At 47.4% G+C, this 17,319-nt stretch overlaps 2 protein-coding genes across 3 annotated transcripts in view; one reads left to right on the top strand and one right to left on the bottom strand.

The window, feature by feature from the left end:
- USP37 (ubiquitin specific peptidase 37) overlaps positions 1-4,593 on the bottom strand; it is a 33,637-nt gene extending 29,044 nt beyond the window's left edge. Inside the window, exons 1-3 of one of the 2 annotated variants that reach the window (XM_040069848.2) lie at positions 4,512-4,593; positions 3,467-3,674; positions 495-666 (exon numbers count right to left, since the gene is read on the bottom strand). In XM_040069848.2, coding sequence (XP_039925782.1) covers positions 495-666; positions 3,467-3,622 — 328 coding nt within the window. In that variant the 5' untranslated portion in view covers positions 3,623-3,674; positions 4,512-4,593. Of the gene's footprint in view, positions 1-494; positions 667-3,466; positions 3,675-4,083; positions 4,183-4,511 lie in introns of those variants that run through there. The other variant, XM_040069849.2, reaches the window with a different exon arrangement.
- A 162-nt stretch (positions 4,594-4,755) lies between these two features.
- Positions 4,756-17,036, top strand: CNOT9 (CCR4-NOT transcription complex subunit 9). The gene is made up of 8 exons (XM_040070145.2): positions 4,756-4,879; positions 8,564-8,743; positions 9,106-9,221; positions 10,684-10,793; positions 11,653-11,762; positions 12,209-12,307; positions 14,641-14,732; positions 15,419-17,036. Exons 1-8 carry the CDS (start codon positions 4,856-4,858, stop codon positions 15,585-15,587), a joined length of 900 nt encoding a protein of 299 aa, XP_039926079.1. The 5' UTR covers positions 4,756-4,855; the 3' UTR covers positions 15,588-17,036.
- The last annotated feature ends 283 nt before the right edge of the window (positions 17,037-17,319 follow it).

Below are 17,319 nucleotides of genomic sequence, written 5' to 3' on the forward strand. Positions count from 1 at the left end.
TTCTGCTGCTCACATCACCCCTGAGAAAGCAGAGGGTGCACAGAAAGCCAGGAGGGGACACAGACGGGACAGCTGACCACAGGGATATCGCACACCTTGCGGCACCATGCTCAGGGTATAAAGCTGGGGAATAAGTACGGGAGGCACAGTGATGGTGTTTGTCTTCCCAACTCATTTTTACACATGGTAGAGTCCTGCTGTCTTGGAGATGGCTGAACACCTGCCTGCCTACAGGGAGTGGTGAATGAATTCCTCATTTGCTTTGCTAGCGTGCACTGCTCTTGCTTTACTTAGTAAACTGCCTTTGTCTCTACCCACAAGTTTCCTCATTTTCACTTTCCTCGCTGTCTTCCCAACCCCACAGGGAAGAGTGAGTGAGCAGATGCTTGGGGCTTAGCTGTTGTTTGGTATGGTTAAACCATGATAAGATGGGAAAAACAAAACACAACACCTCTCCATAACGTTATAACATGATTTACAACAACTGCACTTACCAGTATGAACCCTGTCTTGATGGACTGCATCCAAATACATCCTCATTTCATTTGCATCTTTAAATGGTACCTTATCAATTGTCAGAAAGCTGGTATCCTTTAGTGTTAGCATCAGGCAGCAGAGTTTTCTGCCATTTGGTCGTAAGGTCACAGTTTTAATGTTATGGCTTAACTGAAAACAAGAAAGTGACTATAAGCATAAATCCAACTTTAAAAGGCCAAAAGACTTACAAATTTAAACAAAATATTTCAAACAGGGAAGATAAAAGAGACTCACACCAAAATACTTCTCCTTGGTCCACTTCAAGGAAACATTAAACCTCACAGAATTAATACAATCTATGACCTTGGCATCTGACAGAACTGCAAGGACAGCGTCACTATTGCTCAACAGTCTCTGGAGTTCTGGATAAGCTTTCTGAAACTTGCTTTCCTACTGAGTGTGAGATTCGTAAAATTAGAGGAAAAACAACTTTATGAAGTCCCATTTGGTGAAAACTTCCACATAAAGTATGAAATACAATTTAAGATGGAAATGTTTCAAGTACTAAACACAAATGTCTCACTTCACAATTTGCTCCCAGAGAAGACAGATTTGAAATGTCTTATAAAATCTGCTGAGCAAGTAAGTCAGTAAGAAACATGCTTAGTCTGTATGCAACATCGTAACAATTAACCAGTGCAAAACTTTCAGGGTTATGGAAGACTTTGCGCTCCCTAATGATGCCCCTGCTACTTTAAAATAACCTTACTTGCTAATTCATGCTAAGTCACCTACAAAAAGTGGCTGTTGGGTAAAGGTTCTACTATTTATTCAGGTTGAGGGTAGCTCAAAAAGATTGAGATAGTAAAAAACCCTCCATGTCCACCAATGAGATTTTTTTTTTTTTTTTAATTAAGGTCTCTAGCTTCTTGGAAAACCAATCAAGACACAACAGAAGCTTCTTAGAGGGGCTGGAAGACCATCTTGATCAGAAACTTAGGGTTTGTTTTAATGGGAACATTACACTTTTGAAACACTTTGTGCTCAACCCTTGTATTTTGGGTTTGGGTTTTTCTATGGGCTGATGGGATTTTTTAAAAATATATGCTAAAAATATCTTCAAAGACCTAAGAATTGAATAATAGACTCCAAGTTTTTCAGGCCCTCTTAAAACACTGAGCCCAGTGCAAAGCGATTACAATTACTTCACCATCTCAGTCCAAAATAACCCATTTCAACTCTAAATGCTGTCAGAAGACTCCATCCATACTCTTCACGCACCTGTTATGATCCAGTCAGCACCACAAAGTTTTGTGTGGGGAAACAAAGTAATTCTCTTCATACTATCTAGGACAACTTAGTGAAAACTCTGAAACATCTCTAAAACATCATCTAACAGAAGAAATTTGATGATACACCCAATCAGTCTAGAAAGAAATATAACACTGGATCCATCCAAATCTTCCATTACAGAAACGTAAAAATAGGCAGGGAAATCACTCAGAATCCTCTTAGAGCAGCTTGTCAAAGAAACCAGGGAATGCAACTTCTCATGCAAGATCATCAGGAATCTATCACACCTGAAGTGGCATGCTGACAGCCTGGGGCTCTGTTATACAAACTACCCTGCAGCACAAGCCTCCTCCTCCGCTGCAGTCCCAGCTGCATGGTGGCTTATCAACACTTCCACTAGACCCTGCATTCAGTCCTTTCCATAAATTTCTGTGAAAACCCTCCACTGAGCTCACAAAGAGATCTGACAAGTGCCAGAGACAGCAGACGTGAGAGGCTGGGAACAGAACCTGCCCCTTTAGGCCACGTTTAGGTGCTCTGTAAGGTCATCCTCCCTGTGGAACCTCCCTTTGAGCTGCTGTCACACCACATCACTCATCCAGGCAGAAAAGAGTGTGTGAGAACAAGCACCCAGGGACTGCACGGGGGGAAGACAAGACTGCTCTCCTCAGGAGCAACATGGTCCAACAGTGGATTCAACCAAACCTGCAGCCACAGCAGCACACACGAGAAGGCAGAGACTCTTTTCAAGACTACAGCAATACAGGTGGGAACAATCCACAGCTAAAGATTTTCTCAAGGCCTTAATTTCAAGGCAACACTAGCTGCCAGATTCTCTGCTGAGACTTCAGCACAATAAGGCAGCAAAACCCTAACCTTTTAAAGAGAAATGAACTTCTTTTCATAGCATCTGCACACAGAAATAAATAGCTCAGTGAACAGACTGGTGAACACTACTGATGAAAAACAACAGTGGCATGAAAAAGCAGAAGCCAACATCTAGACCAATTTAGGCAACCAAGTGGCTAAGTAAGATGAGATTTTTTTTTTCTTCCAACTGCTCTAGTGTTATTTACATATTTTTTAAACAGGTATCTATTTCTCACAGAAAAAGCACTCTGCTTTTGATTTCAGGCATTTCACACAAAATCTAGGAAGACTGATCTGAAAACAACTATAGAATGAGAAAAATTTTGGCTGAATATTTCAAGAGAATCTTTAACAACCATCTGAATTTGAAACCTAAAACTGTAACAACTAACATTCAACGAAGTCTTGCAAAAGGCTACAGGTGTGTTAACACCATCACACTTCAGCTGAGGAAACAGCTAGTGTAAAGTGGTCAGGCTTTTCTCTTCCAGAGAAAGCAAATGTGCCAGTAACAGAAAGGCTACAGGTTCCAAAAGTCCAAAACGTGAGCCATGATGCTCTATGCTTCTGTAACTTTTCTCTGCTTTTTTGGTTCTTTCCATTCAATGGTATCTCAATGCCAGCCTTGGTAGATCCTTTAACAATACGTGTAAATAATTTACTGGAGAGTTATTCAAAGGGATTAGTGTTCAGGAGATGAGGAACAAGAAACAGTGACAGAGGGAAGTGGAAGTCTGTGGAACACCTAATAGCCTTGAAGAGGACAGCTGTTCACAAGAGCACAATCCACACACTGTTAAAACAAAAGCCTTAATGTCTGGCATACCTGAAACGTAGTTGGAATTCCTCCAACATTGTAGTGAACTACTAGATTCACTTTGTTGTCCTTCTCCACAATTTCAAAGCTCCCTTCTTTCCATTTTGTAATCCCAGTCTGCATGCTACGCATCCGGACAGGTCCGTGCACCTTTAACAGAGCCATGCTTTCTCACAGAAAAGAGCTAACAAGAGTAAGCGTGCTCCACCTTAAAAACCTGTTAGAAAGGAGAAACGTATAACTTGGCAGGCCAAATAATGGCTAGAGGAAGACAGAAGCATGGCTTGAACTTTCCGTAGAAGTTTGGCAAAGCGTTTCACTGTTTTTAAAAACAGTGAGAAAGAGCTGGACAGCAGTGAAGGAAACTTAGATTAATAAAATCACCCCCAGCATGAACAGCAGTGCATCGATTCCTTACTGCTGAAAGGTGAGCAGACACCATTCCAGATACCACAAAACCCTTTAACTTCAACGGATCTAAGGAAAGTTAAAAAAAAAAAAGAGGGAAAAAAAATAGAAAAAAATAAGTTCCCGAGGAAAGCCAGAATGAGATGGGAACCAAAGTTTTGGAGGAAGCCTAAGAAAGCAAATGAGCTCGTTTCTGACGGCGCGAGACCCGCGGCCACCTGGCAGGGCCCGGACGGAGATCTCCGGCTTCTCCCGCTGCTCTCCGCCCGGGAAAGCCACGGACCCGAGGGCGCCGGACGCAGCCTCAAGAGTTCCGGAAAGCACGGCGAAGCGTATTCCCGATAAAAAACACAAGGAATGAATGGAGCGGCCCCTGCGCGCCGCCCGGGAGGCGCTGCCGGGGAGGTTCCCCCAGGCATCCCGCGCTCAGGCGCCGCCGCTCCCAGCCCGGCCTGGCGGTGGTCCCGCTCTTCCCGGGCCTGGCGCCGCTCCCCTTCCGCCGCTCACCCCATACACGGACACGGAGAGCACGGCAGCGCCGCCCGCCCCGGGCCGGGCCGCTCTGAGGGCAGGCGGTCGCCGCGCGGCGGGAGGGGCACGCGGCCGGCGGGAGCGGGTAGGAGTCGGTGGCGGCGTGCCCCGGTACCTGCGTTCCGGCGCGTTCCGGCGCGTCCCGCGGGGCCCGGGGCGAGGCCCGGGGGAGGAGGGTGAGGGGGCGGGGGAAGGGGGCGGCGGCGGATGGCGGGAACCGGCCACAGCAGCGCGAGACGGCGCGCGACGCGCGCCCGCTCACGTCAGCGCGGCAGCGCCTTCCCGGCGCGCCCCGCGCGCCCCCGCTCCGCGCGCAGGCGCCGGCGCCCGCCCGGCCCCGCCCGGCCCCGTCCCGGCGGCCCCCGCGCGGCGGGTGAGAGGTCGCGGCGGTGCCGAGTCCATGGCGGCGGCGGTGACGGCGGCTTGAGGCGGCACCGGTTCCGTTCCCGCCCTCCCACCATGCACAGCCTGGCCACGGCCGCGGTGAGCGTGCGCCTCCGCGCCCTGCCGGGCGGCGACGAAACGGCGCTGGGGACGGGGCCCCGTTGCGCGGGCCGTGCGGGGAGCGGGAGCGCGGCCGCCGGGGGGAACTTGAGGCCGCGGGGCGGCGGAACCGCCGTGAGCTCCGTCCCCTCGGCATCGCCGGCGGGGCCCGTTTGGCAGCTGCCTAACTCCGGCCGCTCCCTCGGGGCTGCTCCGTGCCCGTGGTGCGGGCTCTGTCTGCTGCGGCTCGTCCAGGGCCTGGAGGGTTCCCCTGCTTGGGTGACCCGGCTCTGCCTCGGGTGCATCACGCAGGGCTTTCCCTTCTTTCCCCTTGCTTGGTGTGCTCCCTCCCTGCGCCCGGATGCCTCCTGTAGCGAATCGGTGTTTTACGGTGCCTTAAAGAATTGGTAGCAAAGGTATCGGCAAAAGCAAGTTTAATACAAAAGCGTAAGAGTGATGACAAATTTCCTCGATAAGGTTTGCTCTACTACTTTAAAAGTACGTAGAAGAAAAGCGAACAAAATTCTAAAACTAATTAATCTACAACCAAAATAAATTTTTAAAAAAATTTTCCACGGTGTGTGGAGGGGGAAGTGCGGGGGGAAAAAAGGGTAAGGATAGGAAAGGGTAGGATAAGAAGGGATAAAGAAGAGCCTCCAGCTTGGGCACGAGATTCAGAGTAGATCTTCTTTAAATGACTTTAAAACTCTCATCTTTGATGCCTTGGTGCCCAGCCACCTCCTCTGCCCTCTGGGGAGCTGTTTTACTGCTGCCTTGACTGCAGAGGGAAAGAGTAGATAGCAAAAAGCCCCTCAGGGCAGCAGATGCTGTGTTCCTACATACCTTTTGCCCCATTGCGGTGCAGTACCATCCATGGCTGATCCCCCTCAGGAAGCTACCAGGACTGGATTGGGTAAGGATTCTCCAAGAAAGAGAAAAGGTGTCTCAAGATTCTTCCTGATGTAATACTGTTGACAAGTTTTGCTTTGCCTGTGTGCGAAAGAAAGTCTGCCTGGTGGGGTTCTGTCCTGGAGCTTGCAGGATTTGTGTGGTCCTCAGAGTTCCCCAGAATTTGGGGTCTAAGAGGGTGAAGAAGAAACAATAATGAAATAGGGAATTAGGAAAAAAGCCCACATCTTTCCATTTCAACTAAAACAAAAGGAGCAACTGTAGAGCCTATGAAAAGCTGTTTGTTCTAGCTAAGGCAGATATTGGACATCATAAACTTAATTGTGTGGAAAATCAACTTAGTGCTCTCTAGGGATCACAAGCACATGACTGTGCTTTTAAGGGGTCGATGTATTCAAGCTTACAGGAACTGAAACTTCCAGTGAGTCTAGAAAAATAGATGGAAGCTTTAGATAACACAATTATAACAACATTATTGCTACACTGCCTGTCAATCCACCATCCCACATAAAAACAAATGGGCTCTGTTCATTCTTCCTCTCTTTTTGAGCTTCAGTGTGGAAGTTAGCATTGCAAATGCACTCACAGTTGTAGGGGCACAAAAAACTTGGTGGGATCATGAATTTAGTTTGAGATTTTAGGAAAAAAACTACAAGTGGAGTAGGCAAGTGTCCTGGTTCTGGCCAGAACAGACATTAATTTTTGCAGTAGACAGGAAGGAGCATAGCTAGGCCCCAGAGATTATTTTGTACCACCTCACATTGTTTTTCAGGGAGGGAGGAAGGACTTGATTTGGGTTTGGGCTAGTGTGGCCCAGGAAGCAGCTGGGTATTGTTGGGGGCGTTCTGTGGGGTGAGCAGTAAGTTTTCTTCTCTTGTACCCTCTGTCACTATTATTAGTTATTAGTTAGTTTTCGTATCTGATTGCTGTTTCCAGTAAATTGTTCCTATCTCAACCTGTGATCTTTACTTTGTGTGCCTTCAATTCCCCCATCCATCTTGGAGCGGAGAGAGTGGGTGACAAGTGGCTTGGAGTGGTTTCAATGGGAACACTAAATTGGAGAATACCATCCCTAAATCATGACAATGAGAAAAAAGAGGATAGGAGGAAATATGAACAGCTAAAAAAGTATTTGAGCCTTAGAGTACAGGGACTGATAACACTGCATTGGCTTATGTGTGAACATTTAAGTTAAATAATACCACAGAAGTGGCTGAAGGAGAGGGAAATCCCACAGCTGGGGAAGAATCTCTTTGGACGTGACTATGGATATAAAATGGGGATAAACAGAGGAGAGAAACATTTGCAGACATGGAGAAGGAAAGCTGTTGGTATCTGCCAAAGATTTAGAAGTCTCTCTCCATCCCTCCTGCATTCCTTCTGGGACTGCCTCTGCCACGTGGCTTCAGGTCTCACGTCAGGCACTTTCAGTTCCTGAGCTCCCCCGTGCTCTCCTGTGTGTCTCGTGGTGAGCTGCTTGGTGACAGCATGGCTGTCGTTGTGGTACGGGCTCTGTTCTCATCCTCTGTGGGGAGCACATGAGGAGTTTCAGTTGGGGTTAAAAAAGAAAAAGCAGTCCTGTTCGCAGCCAGGATCACCGTGCACAGCAGGATGCAGAGCTGGGTGTATGCTGGTAGGGCTGGCACAGGAGCAGCAAGTACTGACAGGGCTGTGCTTGGCTTCAATAACAACCACTGCAGCTGTGTTTGAAAAGGTTCTGACCTGGCTTTTGGAAGTGTTCACACAGGAGGTTTTAGTGATGGCTTTTGTCTTCCTCAAAATTTTGTATCTGAGTCACCAAACTATCTCCTTTAGGGAGTCTGCAGAGTATTTTTTTGCACCAAGTGCTGCTTGTGCCAGCGGAGGCAGAGTTTCAGTGAAAGACTTATGCCTTGCCTTCTCCACAGAAATTATGACACAGTCCCTCTTTTCCCTCTTCTTCCTCTTTTTTTTTTTCAATTGAGAACTTGTTGATCTTGATACTGTTCTTTCCCTGATGTTTCAAGAGAGGCAGAAGCAAAATCTGGATTTCTCCTGAGTAGTAGATGTGCCTTGGCTAGGAATATAGACCTACCCTTCTCTGGGTTTGTTTTGAACAGGAATCAAATAATCCTGAGATCTTGAACAAAGTCATTCCTGAAAAATTCCCTTTTAGCTTCATGCATGTGAACAATGTACCTGGTATCAATATGATCCATTGATAACAGCAGCTGTCACTGGCTGTGGCCAGTGTCAGGCTGATGGTGAACTAGTGAAAATTTTCTAGTATTTGTATGAATATTTTTTCATGTGCATTGAGTGAATCTCTTTGGCAGTTTCCAATATCATGGGTGTTTGTAGAGAGAAAAAGGTAACCTCTGCCTTACTCTGAATCTGTGGAATCTTGCACTTGAAGCATGAAATAAATGCATGCTTAATGCAGGTGGAGCAAATGCTAGCTGGCTGGAGTGTGTGTCACTCCCCAGGAACTCTGCTGGCACAGATGGGCAGCAGCTTGGCTCTCACTGCTGAATGAACTTACAAAGGTACTGCTTGACAAGGGGATTAAGAGAGACTGTCTTAACAAGTCAGGCCAGGAAATAAAGCCTTAGAATTTCAAATAGTTGAAATATTAAGACTAATCTAAGGAAGGGATGGATCTATATCCACAACATCTTAATAGAGCTTTTGGTCCTGCCCTCTCAGTCAGGTTTCTTTTTCTGTCACGTTGTGGGAACGGTTTGAGTGAGAACTGGATAAAACGTTTGGACTGAAGCTTTTCTGTCTCCCTCCCAGCCTGTGCCAACAGCACTGGCTCAGGTTGACCGTGAAAAGATCTACCAGTGGATCAATGAGCTGTCTAGCCCTGAGACACGGGAGAATGCACTGCTGGAGCTGAGCAAGAAGCGCGAGTCTGTGCCTGACCTTGCCCCAATGCTGTGGCACTCGTTTGGCACCATTGCAGCACTCCTTCAGGTGGGTCAGGCTGTCTGTGTCTTCATTCCGTGGTGCAGCATCAGGTTGTTGCAGAGCTTGTGCATCCGTGAGGTGGATCTGGGAAGGAACTGGTGGGATCCCTTATTACCATTGCTTGGGAATATCATCTTTGTTGGGTCATGTGGTGAGGGGAGCAGGTTAAGGTTTGAATGCACTCCTGTGACTCTGATGCAGTTCTGCCCTTGCCTGAACAGCATGGTGGCTGCCACGTAACTTGAAAGTGATGCTTGGTGAAAGCAGACTGTTATCTGCTGCAACTGCACTTCCTTGCCATGCAAGAGCTTTGGTCTAGCTTTCTGATATTTTTCTCCTTTAACTTTCCACTCTCTGTTAATTTTTAGGAAATTGTAAATATTTATCCATCAATCAACCCTCCGACTTTGACAGCCCATCAGTCCAACAGAGTCTGCAATGCTTTAGCTCTATTACAGTGTGTTGCATCACACCCTGAAACGAGGTAAGTGTTTCCAAGTCCTGTGAGTTTTCTGAGGTGTTGATGTTGACACCTCAGCCCATGTGTTTGACTTTAGAAGCTCTTTAGCTCCTTTCTCTTTTTTTACTTGAGAGAAATGAAACAGACAACAGAGCTGATAGTTAGGCAGCTGCCTGCTGCTTTTACTTGTTTGCATGGATTATCAAGATGGCAGCTTTATGGTCCTAAATGCATTGCATTCCGTGGATCATCCTGAGATCTTGCAAACTCTTAGAACATTGGGTTATGGCAGTTTCTGGGAGGTCAGCCAGAGCTAAAGGTACCTTTGTGTTGAGTGCTGTATGCAAGGATCCTTGAGCTTGCAATTATTTAGACAAGGAGCTTGGTTAGAGCGCAGTGTTAATAATGCCAGGGTTGTGGGTTCTGTCCCTGTATGGGCACTCACTTAAGAGCTGGGCTCCACAATCCTAGTGGGTCTCTACTAACCTAGAATATTCTGTGAAATCAAAAAAGAACTCCTTAAATTTCAGCTTACAGTTTTTTAGACCAGTTGTTTAAAGGGTGGAATGAACAGGACTGTCCTTCTCAGGCAAGTGTGAAGCAAGGGAGCAATAGCAGAGCCATTTTTGGAGTCCTCAGCCAGTGTCTGACTTCATGTTTTCTCAATCTGTGCCCAGCCTGTGTCAGTAGGGAAAAATATGATGTTAGTTCAGCCAAAATCAGTAGCTAAAACTCAGAAGGCAACTACCCAGAGATCCACAATCTCATGCTTCTGTTACTGCTGAGCAGCAGCGTAGCTGAAGTTGGTTTTGAGCTGCTGCAAAGCAGGGTTAAATAGCAACCCTCTGCGAGATGATATCCAAAAAAATAGGGGAGTTTTACATGACTCACCTTTACATTTAAAATTTGAAAACTGAAAATGGAAGAAGTATTTTGGATGATTGTGCAACAGAGCTTCCCTCTGTTAGCAGAGCAATCTCCAGCGTTCTACATGCAGTCTTTACTTTTCACTACTGCCAGAAGGCCATGTGAGGACTCTTGGGGAAAGTAGTTGGTGCACATTTAAACTCTGGCGATGCCTAAAGCTCAGCCAGTCTGTATTTCTGAGAGGTACTTTTCACGGGCATTGTGGCTGACGATCCTTGCCATTGGGAACCTGCAGGGTGAAATGCAGCAGTGAGTGTAGGAAACAGAGGGTCTGGGTGGCAGGAGGAGGAGGTAATAAAAACAACAGAGTGTGCTCAGTTCATGGTCAGCTGAGGCAGGAATGCAGGTAATTGACAGATCAGGTGTTAGGTTTTGTGCTGTGCTCAGTGCAGGATTTGCTTTGTGCCTTTCCATCAGAGAATTAACTGTTAGCCACTTTTGAGGAGCTGTAGCTGTTGGGTCCACCAGGAATAGTCTGAGGCTCTGTGTGATAATGCTAGATTGTGTGCTCACTTTGTTTCCCTTGTTGCTCACATTGTGTGCTCTCTCTTTCCTACAGATCAGCTTTTCTGGCAGCTCATATTCCTCTCTTCCTGTACCCCTTCCTGCACACAGTCAGCAAGACCCGTCCGTTTGAGTACCTGCGGCTCACAAGCCTCGGAGTCATTGGTGAGCAGCCAGACTAATGCTGGAGCACTGATCTCTTGCTGTCTTAGGGCACTCACTTCATGCTGTGGGCATAGAGACCTGCATGACCAAAGCAGGCATAGAGACTCACTTCTCTATGTGGGCATAGAGACCTGCATGACCAAAGCCAGAGGTCTCTTGTTTCGGGATTTTCCAAGTCCTGTAGTAGTAAGAAAAGGAGCTGCTCCTTTTCCATTGTGGAGGCAGACTCCTCTTCCTTTTCACTTATTAAAAAAAACCCTCTGAAGTCTAAATGCATTGCCAAAAGTATGTTTCTTCAACTACAAGTACCTGCAGACTTGTACCTTCACCTCAGCCCTCCTAGCTAGGCACTGAAAGAGGTGGGTGCAGGCTGGGCTTTCTTTGGGTTTCTGTCATTGATTGACTTGGGTGTCTTTTCCCTGTCTTCCCCTTATCCTGCTGGGGTTTTTTGTTTGTTTGTTTGTTTGTTTGTTTTTTCCTTTCTGTGCAAATAATTTTTCTCTCAATGCATAAAGAGTCTTAAAATGTCTCAAAATGAATTTCTTCCTCCCAGAGGTTTCTGTAGGTGCCAGGATCCTGTTGTGTTTGTGTTACTACTGAGGGAGAGCCAAGAGTGCATCCCCCTTCTGAAAAATAAACAACCACCAAACCCATTACTTTTACACTAATTAGTTTTACCCTGTCAAAATGATTTCTTCTTCAGCCGTGTGCTGCAACATGTCTAGGATGACAGTTGCTCTGCCTGGCATTCAGACTGAGTGGTTTCTGGGGAGGGCAGAACAAAGGCCCTTTTTGAAAGGTGAGATTTTTTGGAAATGGTCTATCATTTACTGACTTTGGGTTTTGTTTTTACTTCAAGGGGCCTTGGTGAAAACTGACGAGCAAGAAGTGATAAATTTCTTATTGACAACAGAAATTATTCCCCTGTGCTTACGTATTATGGAGTCTGGCAGTGAGCTCTCCAAAACGGTACCTTATTTTTTGTTTTAATAAAGACACTTCATTGTTCACCTCTGACTGAGCAGGCAGTGCCCTGCAGACCTGGCTTCACTGCTGTTGCAAAGTCTGGGACAAGTCTGGGTGGAGTTTTTACCTCCTCAAAAACCAAACAGACCCAAGACCTGAGGCTCCCTGAGTGGCTTGGCAGTAGTTGGCATCTCATGCAACCTGAATCCAGTCATCTTGTACACTCTGCTTTGTGTCCATCTCTTTTCTGTAGCCGGAGATGCCAGGCATTGTGTACTGTTCTGCATTTTCTTCTGGCTTCTAACTTTCACTGAGTAAAGCATTTGCTGCCTGCTGGAAGGCTTTTCAACTCTGGGGCTGACTTGAAAAGAGCACCACACAAAAGCTGTCCATTTTCAGGGTAGATAAGTTGTTTATATGCTTTGTTTTCTACTTTCTCCCTATTCTAGGTTGCTACGTTTATTCTTCAGAAAATCCTCCTGGATGACACAGGGCTGGCATATATCTGTCAGACTTACGAGCGGTTTTCCCATGTTGCCATGATATTGGTAAGATTATTTTTTTTTTAAGTATCTACATCTAAAAAAGAAGATTGTGCTATAGCAGTCAGCTTCTTCAGCACCTGCTTTACTGCTGTCAGGCTGGAGCACAGGATGAGAGAGTCAAATCATTCTTGGGCTAATTGCTTGCAGTGCTGTATCTCTGCTTCCACGTTTCCTTTGTGTGATTCTGGTTTGCACGTCAAGAGAACACATATTAGTTGTGGTATACTAAGTCCCCAAGACAAAACAGGTAAACCTCATCAGAGAAGAAAAAGGTTTTCCGGAGTTGTGGGTGTTTCCAGTTGTTCATGGGACATGAATTGATATTACTTTATGTAAGAATGATCACATAGTTCAGATCATGGATCTGTGACCCATCTGTCTCTCACAACATGTTGAAAGAGCAGGGCAAGTATGTTTCATACTTGTCCTCATAACAGTGCCACAGCTGCCAGCTACTTTCAGCTGTGGATTTCTGGGGCCACTTGAGGGGTTTCTATGTAGTAACTGCCAGTGTTTGTCCCATCCATCCCTTGAACCTCTGGAAACTTTTTGCACCCACAGTGTCTTTGACCAAGGAGTTTCATGGGTTTCCTGTTTGCTGCCTCATTTTTTCCCTTTCTGAATCTGACTCCTACTAGCTGCTCTGTATGCAATATTTTTTGTGTTGGAACACAAAAAGAGCAAACAAGTTCTGTCCATTCCGTGATCCCTGTAAAGAACAGCTTTGGGTACTCAAAATTTGTTCATCCCAGGAGTAAAAGACCCAGCTTGAGCTTTTTCTTGAGCTTGCCAAGGGGATTACAAATCTACCCTGGAATAGTTACTGCCATGCTTTTGTGTGTGTTTGTGTGCTTTTTAAAGGGTGGCCTCAGGAGAAGAAAATGCAGCAGTAAGTTAGGCACTTAGCAGTACTGGTTGTCTGACTAAATGTTAATATTTTCATTAGAGATATTTACTTGTCTGTTTTTGCAAATGTAAAAAAACCATCATCTCCTATTCACCCACAAACAGCAAAATATGAATGATTTTGAGCTGATGTCCCTAATATCCAGTGTGATGTGATTTTTGCATTCAAGGAGATCAACTTTGATGAAAGGATCTCTGACTCAGGGGAAAAGGGAAGGATGCAATTAGAAACTCTGAGGTAGGGGAGGGAAGGAGACTAAGCTATTCCCAGATGTGAATTATTCCTTGAACACAGGAGGATGTGGGTGTGTAAAGCATGTTAGGATGTGTAGTCCCACCACTGGGTGAAGCACTAGCAGGATCAATATTCAATAGTGCAAGAGAGAAAGATGAAAATGTTACACAAGCATTATGTGCTTTTAAAAGAGCAAGTTAGTATTTTCCATCCAGGAGCTCTCTGAGAAGCTTGTGGTTGCTTATTTTGAAGAAATAATTGGTATCCTGGGGGATTTTAAGAACAGGAAGCTTGCAGAAGGGCAGATGATGGGGACCTGCTAATTGCTGACAGCCAGGATATCCAAATACAGGTGAATTCAACAAATGTGGAAAATGGTTAGTGCTAGCCAATGTAGTTTACAGGAAAAACAAAACAAAACTTGTTGGGCAGATATGATTGACTCCTAAACTACAAGCCAGCAGTCTGTTAAATTCTTCAGAGCAGGTGTGCGAAGGCATCCACACTGTTTGCTCAGCTAGGCACATTCAAAGGTGCAACCATGTGCAAAGTCCTACTTAGTGTGAGAAGCAGAGGCTGGGCCAGGAAGATCTGTCCATGCCTTGTTTCCCTAGAACAGCTTCACAAGGGATGTAGCAGAAAGAAAAAATATGCTGCTTGGATACGTCCTAAGACTGGATAAGGATCTTGCTACATGAGGTGTGGGCGAGCCCATTCCTATGGCCTGGCTTTCCAGGGTATTGCTATTGTGTTAAAAGAATGTTGAAATGAAGGGAATGCAAATGGGTGTTGCAGAGCTTGGGAACACACCTCATCATGTTATCATGTGACTCAGCCTGAACTTATCAAAGTGTTTGGAATGTGTCTGTCTTCCAAGAGAGGGAAAACCCCAGGTTCTCTTTAATCTCACAAAGAGTTGCTAAGTAGTCCTAGGAAGGTAAAAATTAAACAGAAATGGGATGAGCTTTCCCCAAGCTGCTGGGAGAACCCTTTCCAAGTCATGGCAAGCTGTTATTCTCAAAGGCATCTTGGAAAGCAGCACCAGGCTCCGTGCAGGAATATCTAGATAAAAGGTAATGGGCTGTGCCGTGTGGGAAGCCAGAGTGAGTGATTTCATGATCTTTCCCAGCCTCTGTTGGTTGTGAAGCTGTTTTTTTAAAGACTTTAACTGATGGCACTGGCCTCTGTCAAACAGGGTAAAATGGTCCTGCAGCTCTCCAAGGAGCCATCAGCACGGCTGCTGAAACATGTCGTCCGTTGCTACCTTCGCCTTTCCGATAACCCCAGGTAAACATTTTAGGAGTCTGGGCCCTGCCTTCTCCTGTGCCCTTGGAAGCACAGTTCTTCTCCACAGTGCCCACTTGGGGGGGAAATCAAGGTTCCTGCTCTGTCAGCCTTTATTCAGTGTGGAAGATGGGTGGGTTTTTTGCTTTAATTTTTTTCCTAATAGTCACAGGAGCTTTTATGGTACATGGGAGAAACAGTGATTGTTGGGGAATTGTGCAAATTCTAGCTGTGCAGGTTACTACTGCCTGAGCCCAAATGTAGCTTGAACAAGTTACAAAGCGGGGCTGAGGTGGAAGGTACACTATACTCTCGCTCTTCTGCATCAGACAGGCTGTTAGCAGTAGATAAAATTCAGCTGGGAAAATACAAACTGGTCTCCTGCTGACCAGTGCTCTGCCCAAAGCTGCTGGGTGTGTATTTGTTGCCTCAGTCTCTCTGGCGTCGCATCACTTTGCTGCTGGGTGTCGGGGTGCAGGGGCTGCTTGGCGGGGTTTAGTGTGAGGGGTGGGAGCTGAGCTGGCTGGCTGGCTGAGTGCCACCTGCTGCAGTGCTGCTACTCAGTGCTTTTCTTGGCTGGCTCTGGCAAGAAGACCAGGCAGAGGAACGCTTTGTCCCTGGTGGGGTTTGCTCCCCTCTTGCCCCTGTGAGTTTATTTGTTGGGCCCCGTTTTTTGTCTCTTGATGTAGGGCACGTGAAGCTCTCAGGCAGTGCCTTCCTGACCAGCTGAAGGACACCACCTTCGCCCAGGTCCTGAAGGATGACACCACCACAAAACGCTGGCTGGCTCAGCTTGTCAAGAACCTGCAAGAGGGTCAAGTCACTGACCCACGGGGCATCCCTCTTCCTCCGCAATGACTGCTGGGGGAGGTGGGGCTCTGGGGAAGAAACAGCTCAGGTTTACAAAGAACCAGGAACAGGTGACCTCTTCTGCAACAAACCGGGCACGCCAGCCGGCTGCTGGCCTGTCGGACCATCCCACCCAGCCAAAGGGCTGCTCTGTAGCAGTGCAGCAAGCCTCCGGGGATCCCAACACCAGCAAATGCTGATACTACAGCTTCAAAAAAAATCAATAAAAACAGTCTGTATAGATCCCAGTCTCTCCGGGAGGCTTGGGTGGCATCTCTTCCCCCACCTCCAGGCTTGGGGTAGCGCAGATGTCCACTCTTCCAGCAAACTCAGCCTCCGCCCAAGTGGTACACGACAGTGGGTATGCGTGCCATGTCCCTCCAGTTCCTTGTCACTTCCTGTTTACATGTCTGTTTAGATGAGTGAACTGAATAAAAGCTGATGCAGTTGTTTTAGCCCCTGCTAATATTGCTACTCAGCTGCAGGTAGCCCAGGGACAGCTTTTTTTCCCTGTCAGCGCATCCTTGCTCCTGGCTCTGCATCCGTCTGGCAAAGTGAGCTTCTCTCTTCCTTTCCTTTAGTGTGAGGGAAGTGGCTGCAGCCAGGCCACTGCGGTGCTTGCCCCAGGAGGAGGGGTGGATTACTTGCAGTGAGCCCGTGCATCCTAAGGTCGCTTCCCAGGGCTCCGGGGAAGGAGAAGACAGCAGGATTCTGCCTCTCGTGCTGTAAATAGCACACTCCCACAGCTGACCAGTGGCCGGAGGCTGTGTGCTGGCCTCTCACCTAGACCTGGGAAGGCTGCTTATCACATGGAGCTCGGTGTGCGGGTACCTGCTTTGAGGTGGTGGGCAGGCCACCCACCCTCTGATCCCCTGCCGCCTGCAGGCTCCAGGTACGCTGCCTTGTGCACCCGCTGCTGCCCGCCAGGCGCCGCTCAGTCCCGTCCCCTCCCTTCCCCCCTCTTCCCGCTCCTCTGCCAGCCAGGTGCATCCATTACAGCTTTGAAACCTGCCTTGGCATCTGCCATGGCCCCACTGCAATTAAACTGGACCAGCAGCCACTTACCTGCCGCCTCTGCCGAGGCTAATGCAGCTGCAGCAGGCTCTCGGAAGCAGTGGAGGACCTCCCAGGCTCTTGGCTGCAGGCAAGCCTGGGCAGCTACTTATTTCTCCCCCCTCTTCGAGTAGCCCATTTTGCTGATCATCTGCAGTGTCGTGCCAACAGTGTCTTAAATCCTACCATTTCCCTTCCGTCCTCTCACAGCCTTGCATAACAAGGGCAGAGCATAGCCTCTTCCGTGCCCTCGGGTTCCTGTTTTATAACCATTGCCTTTTCCCTCCTTTTCACCCTGACCTTCCCAGGGTGTGAAAATGCTTCTGTTTGGTTGGGTGGTTGTTTTTTTTGGGGTTTTTTTTTTGTTTTTTTTCGGATTAATAAATAATAAAACCCCAGCCAGCAGAGATTTGTCCTGGTCTGGTCTCTCGCGGGGGGTGTGGGGGCAAGCGGCGCAGTGGGGGTTTATTGCTGATGGGAGGAAGGGTGGGATGTGCCCTCTTGGGGATTTAAGCTGGAAAGAGTGGCCTTTCCCAGTGGGAGCGGGCTGGGTCCCTGCGCTGCCGCATCTCTTCTGGGGCAGGTAGTGTGGAGGGGGTGCTGCTCTGCTTTGCTTTGCAGGAAGGCAGCGAGCCTGCCAGGGAGAGAGCCCTCGCTGCCTCCCTGACGCGGCTTTGCAAGCGCTGCC

The sequence above is a fragment of the Hirundo rustica genome, chromosome 7 (assembly GCF_015227805.2).
Source record: "Hirundo rustica isolate bHirRus1 chromosome 7, bHirRus1.pri.v3, whole genome shotgun sequence".
Classification (NCBI taxonomy): Eukaryota; Metazoa; Chordata; class Aves; order Passeriformes; family Hirundinidae; genus Hirundo; species Hirundo rustica.

Excerpts from the sequence above, each read along its gene's own strand:
- CNOT9 (XM_040070145.2), top strand. The coding sequence starts at position 4,856 with ATGCACAGCCTGGCCACGGCCGCG. Across the intron at positions 8,744-9,105 it reads CCATTGCAGCACTCCTTCAG|GAAATTGTAAATATTTATCC; the intron begins GTGGGTCAGGCT and ends GTTAATTTTTAG. Across the intron at positions 10,794-11,652 it reads CACAAGCCTCGGAGTCATTG|GGGCCTTGGTGAAAACTGAC; the intron begins GTGAGCAGCCAG and ends TTTTACTTCAAG.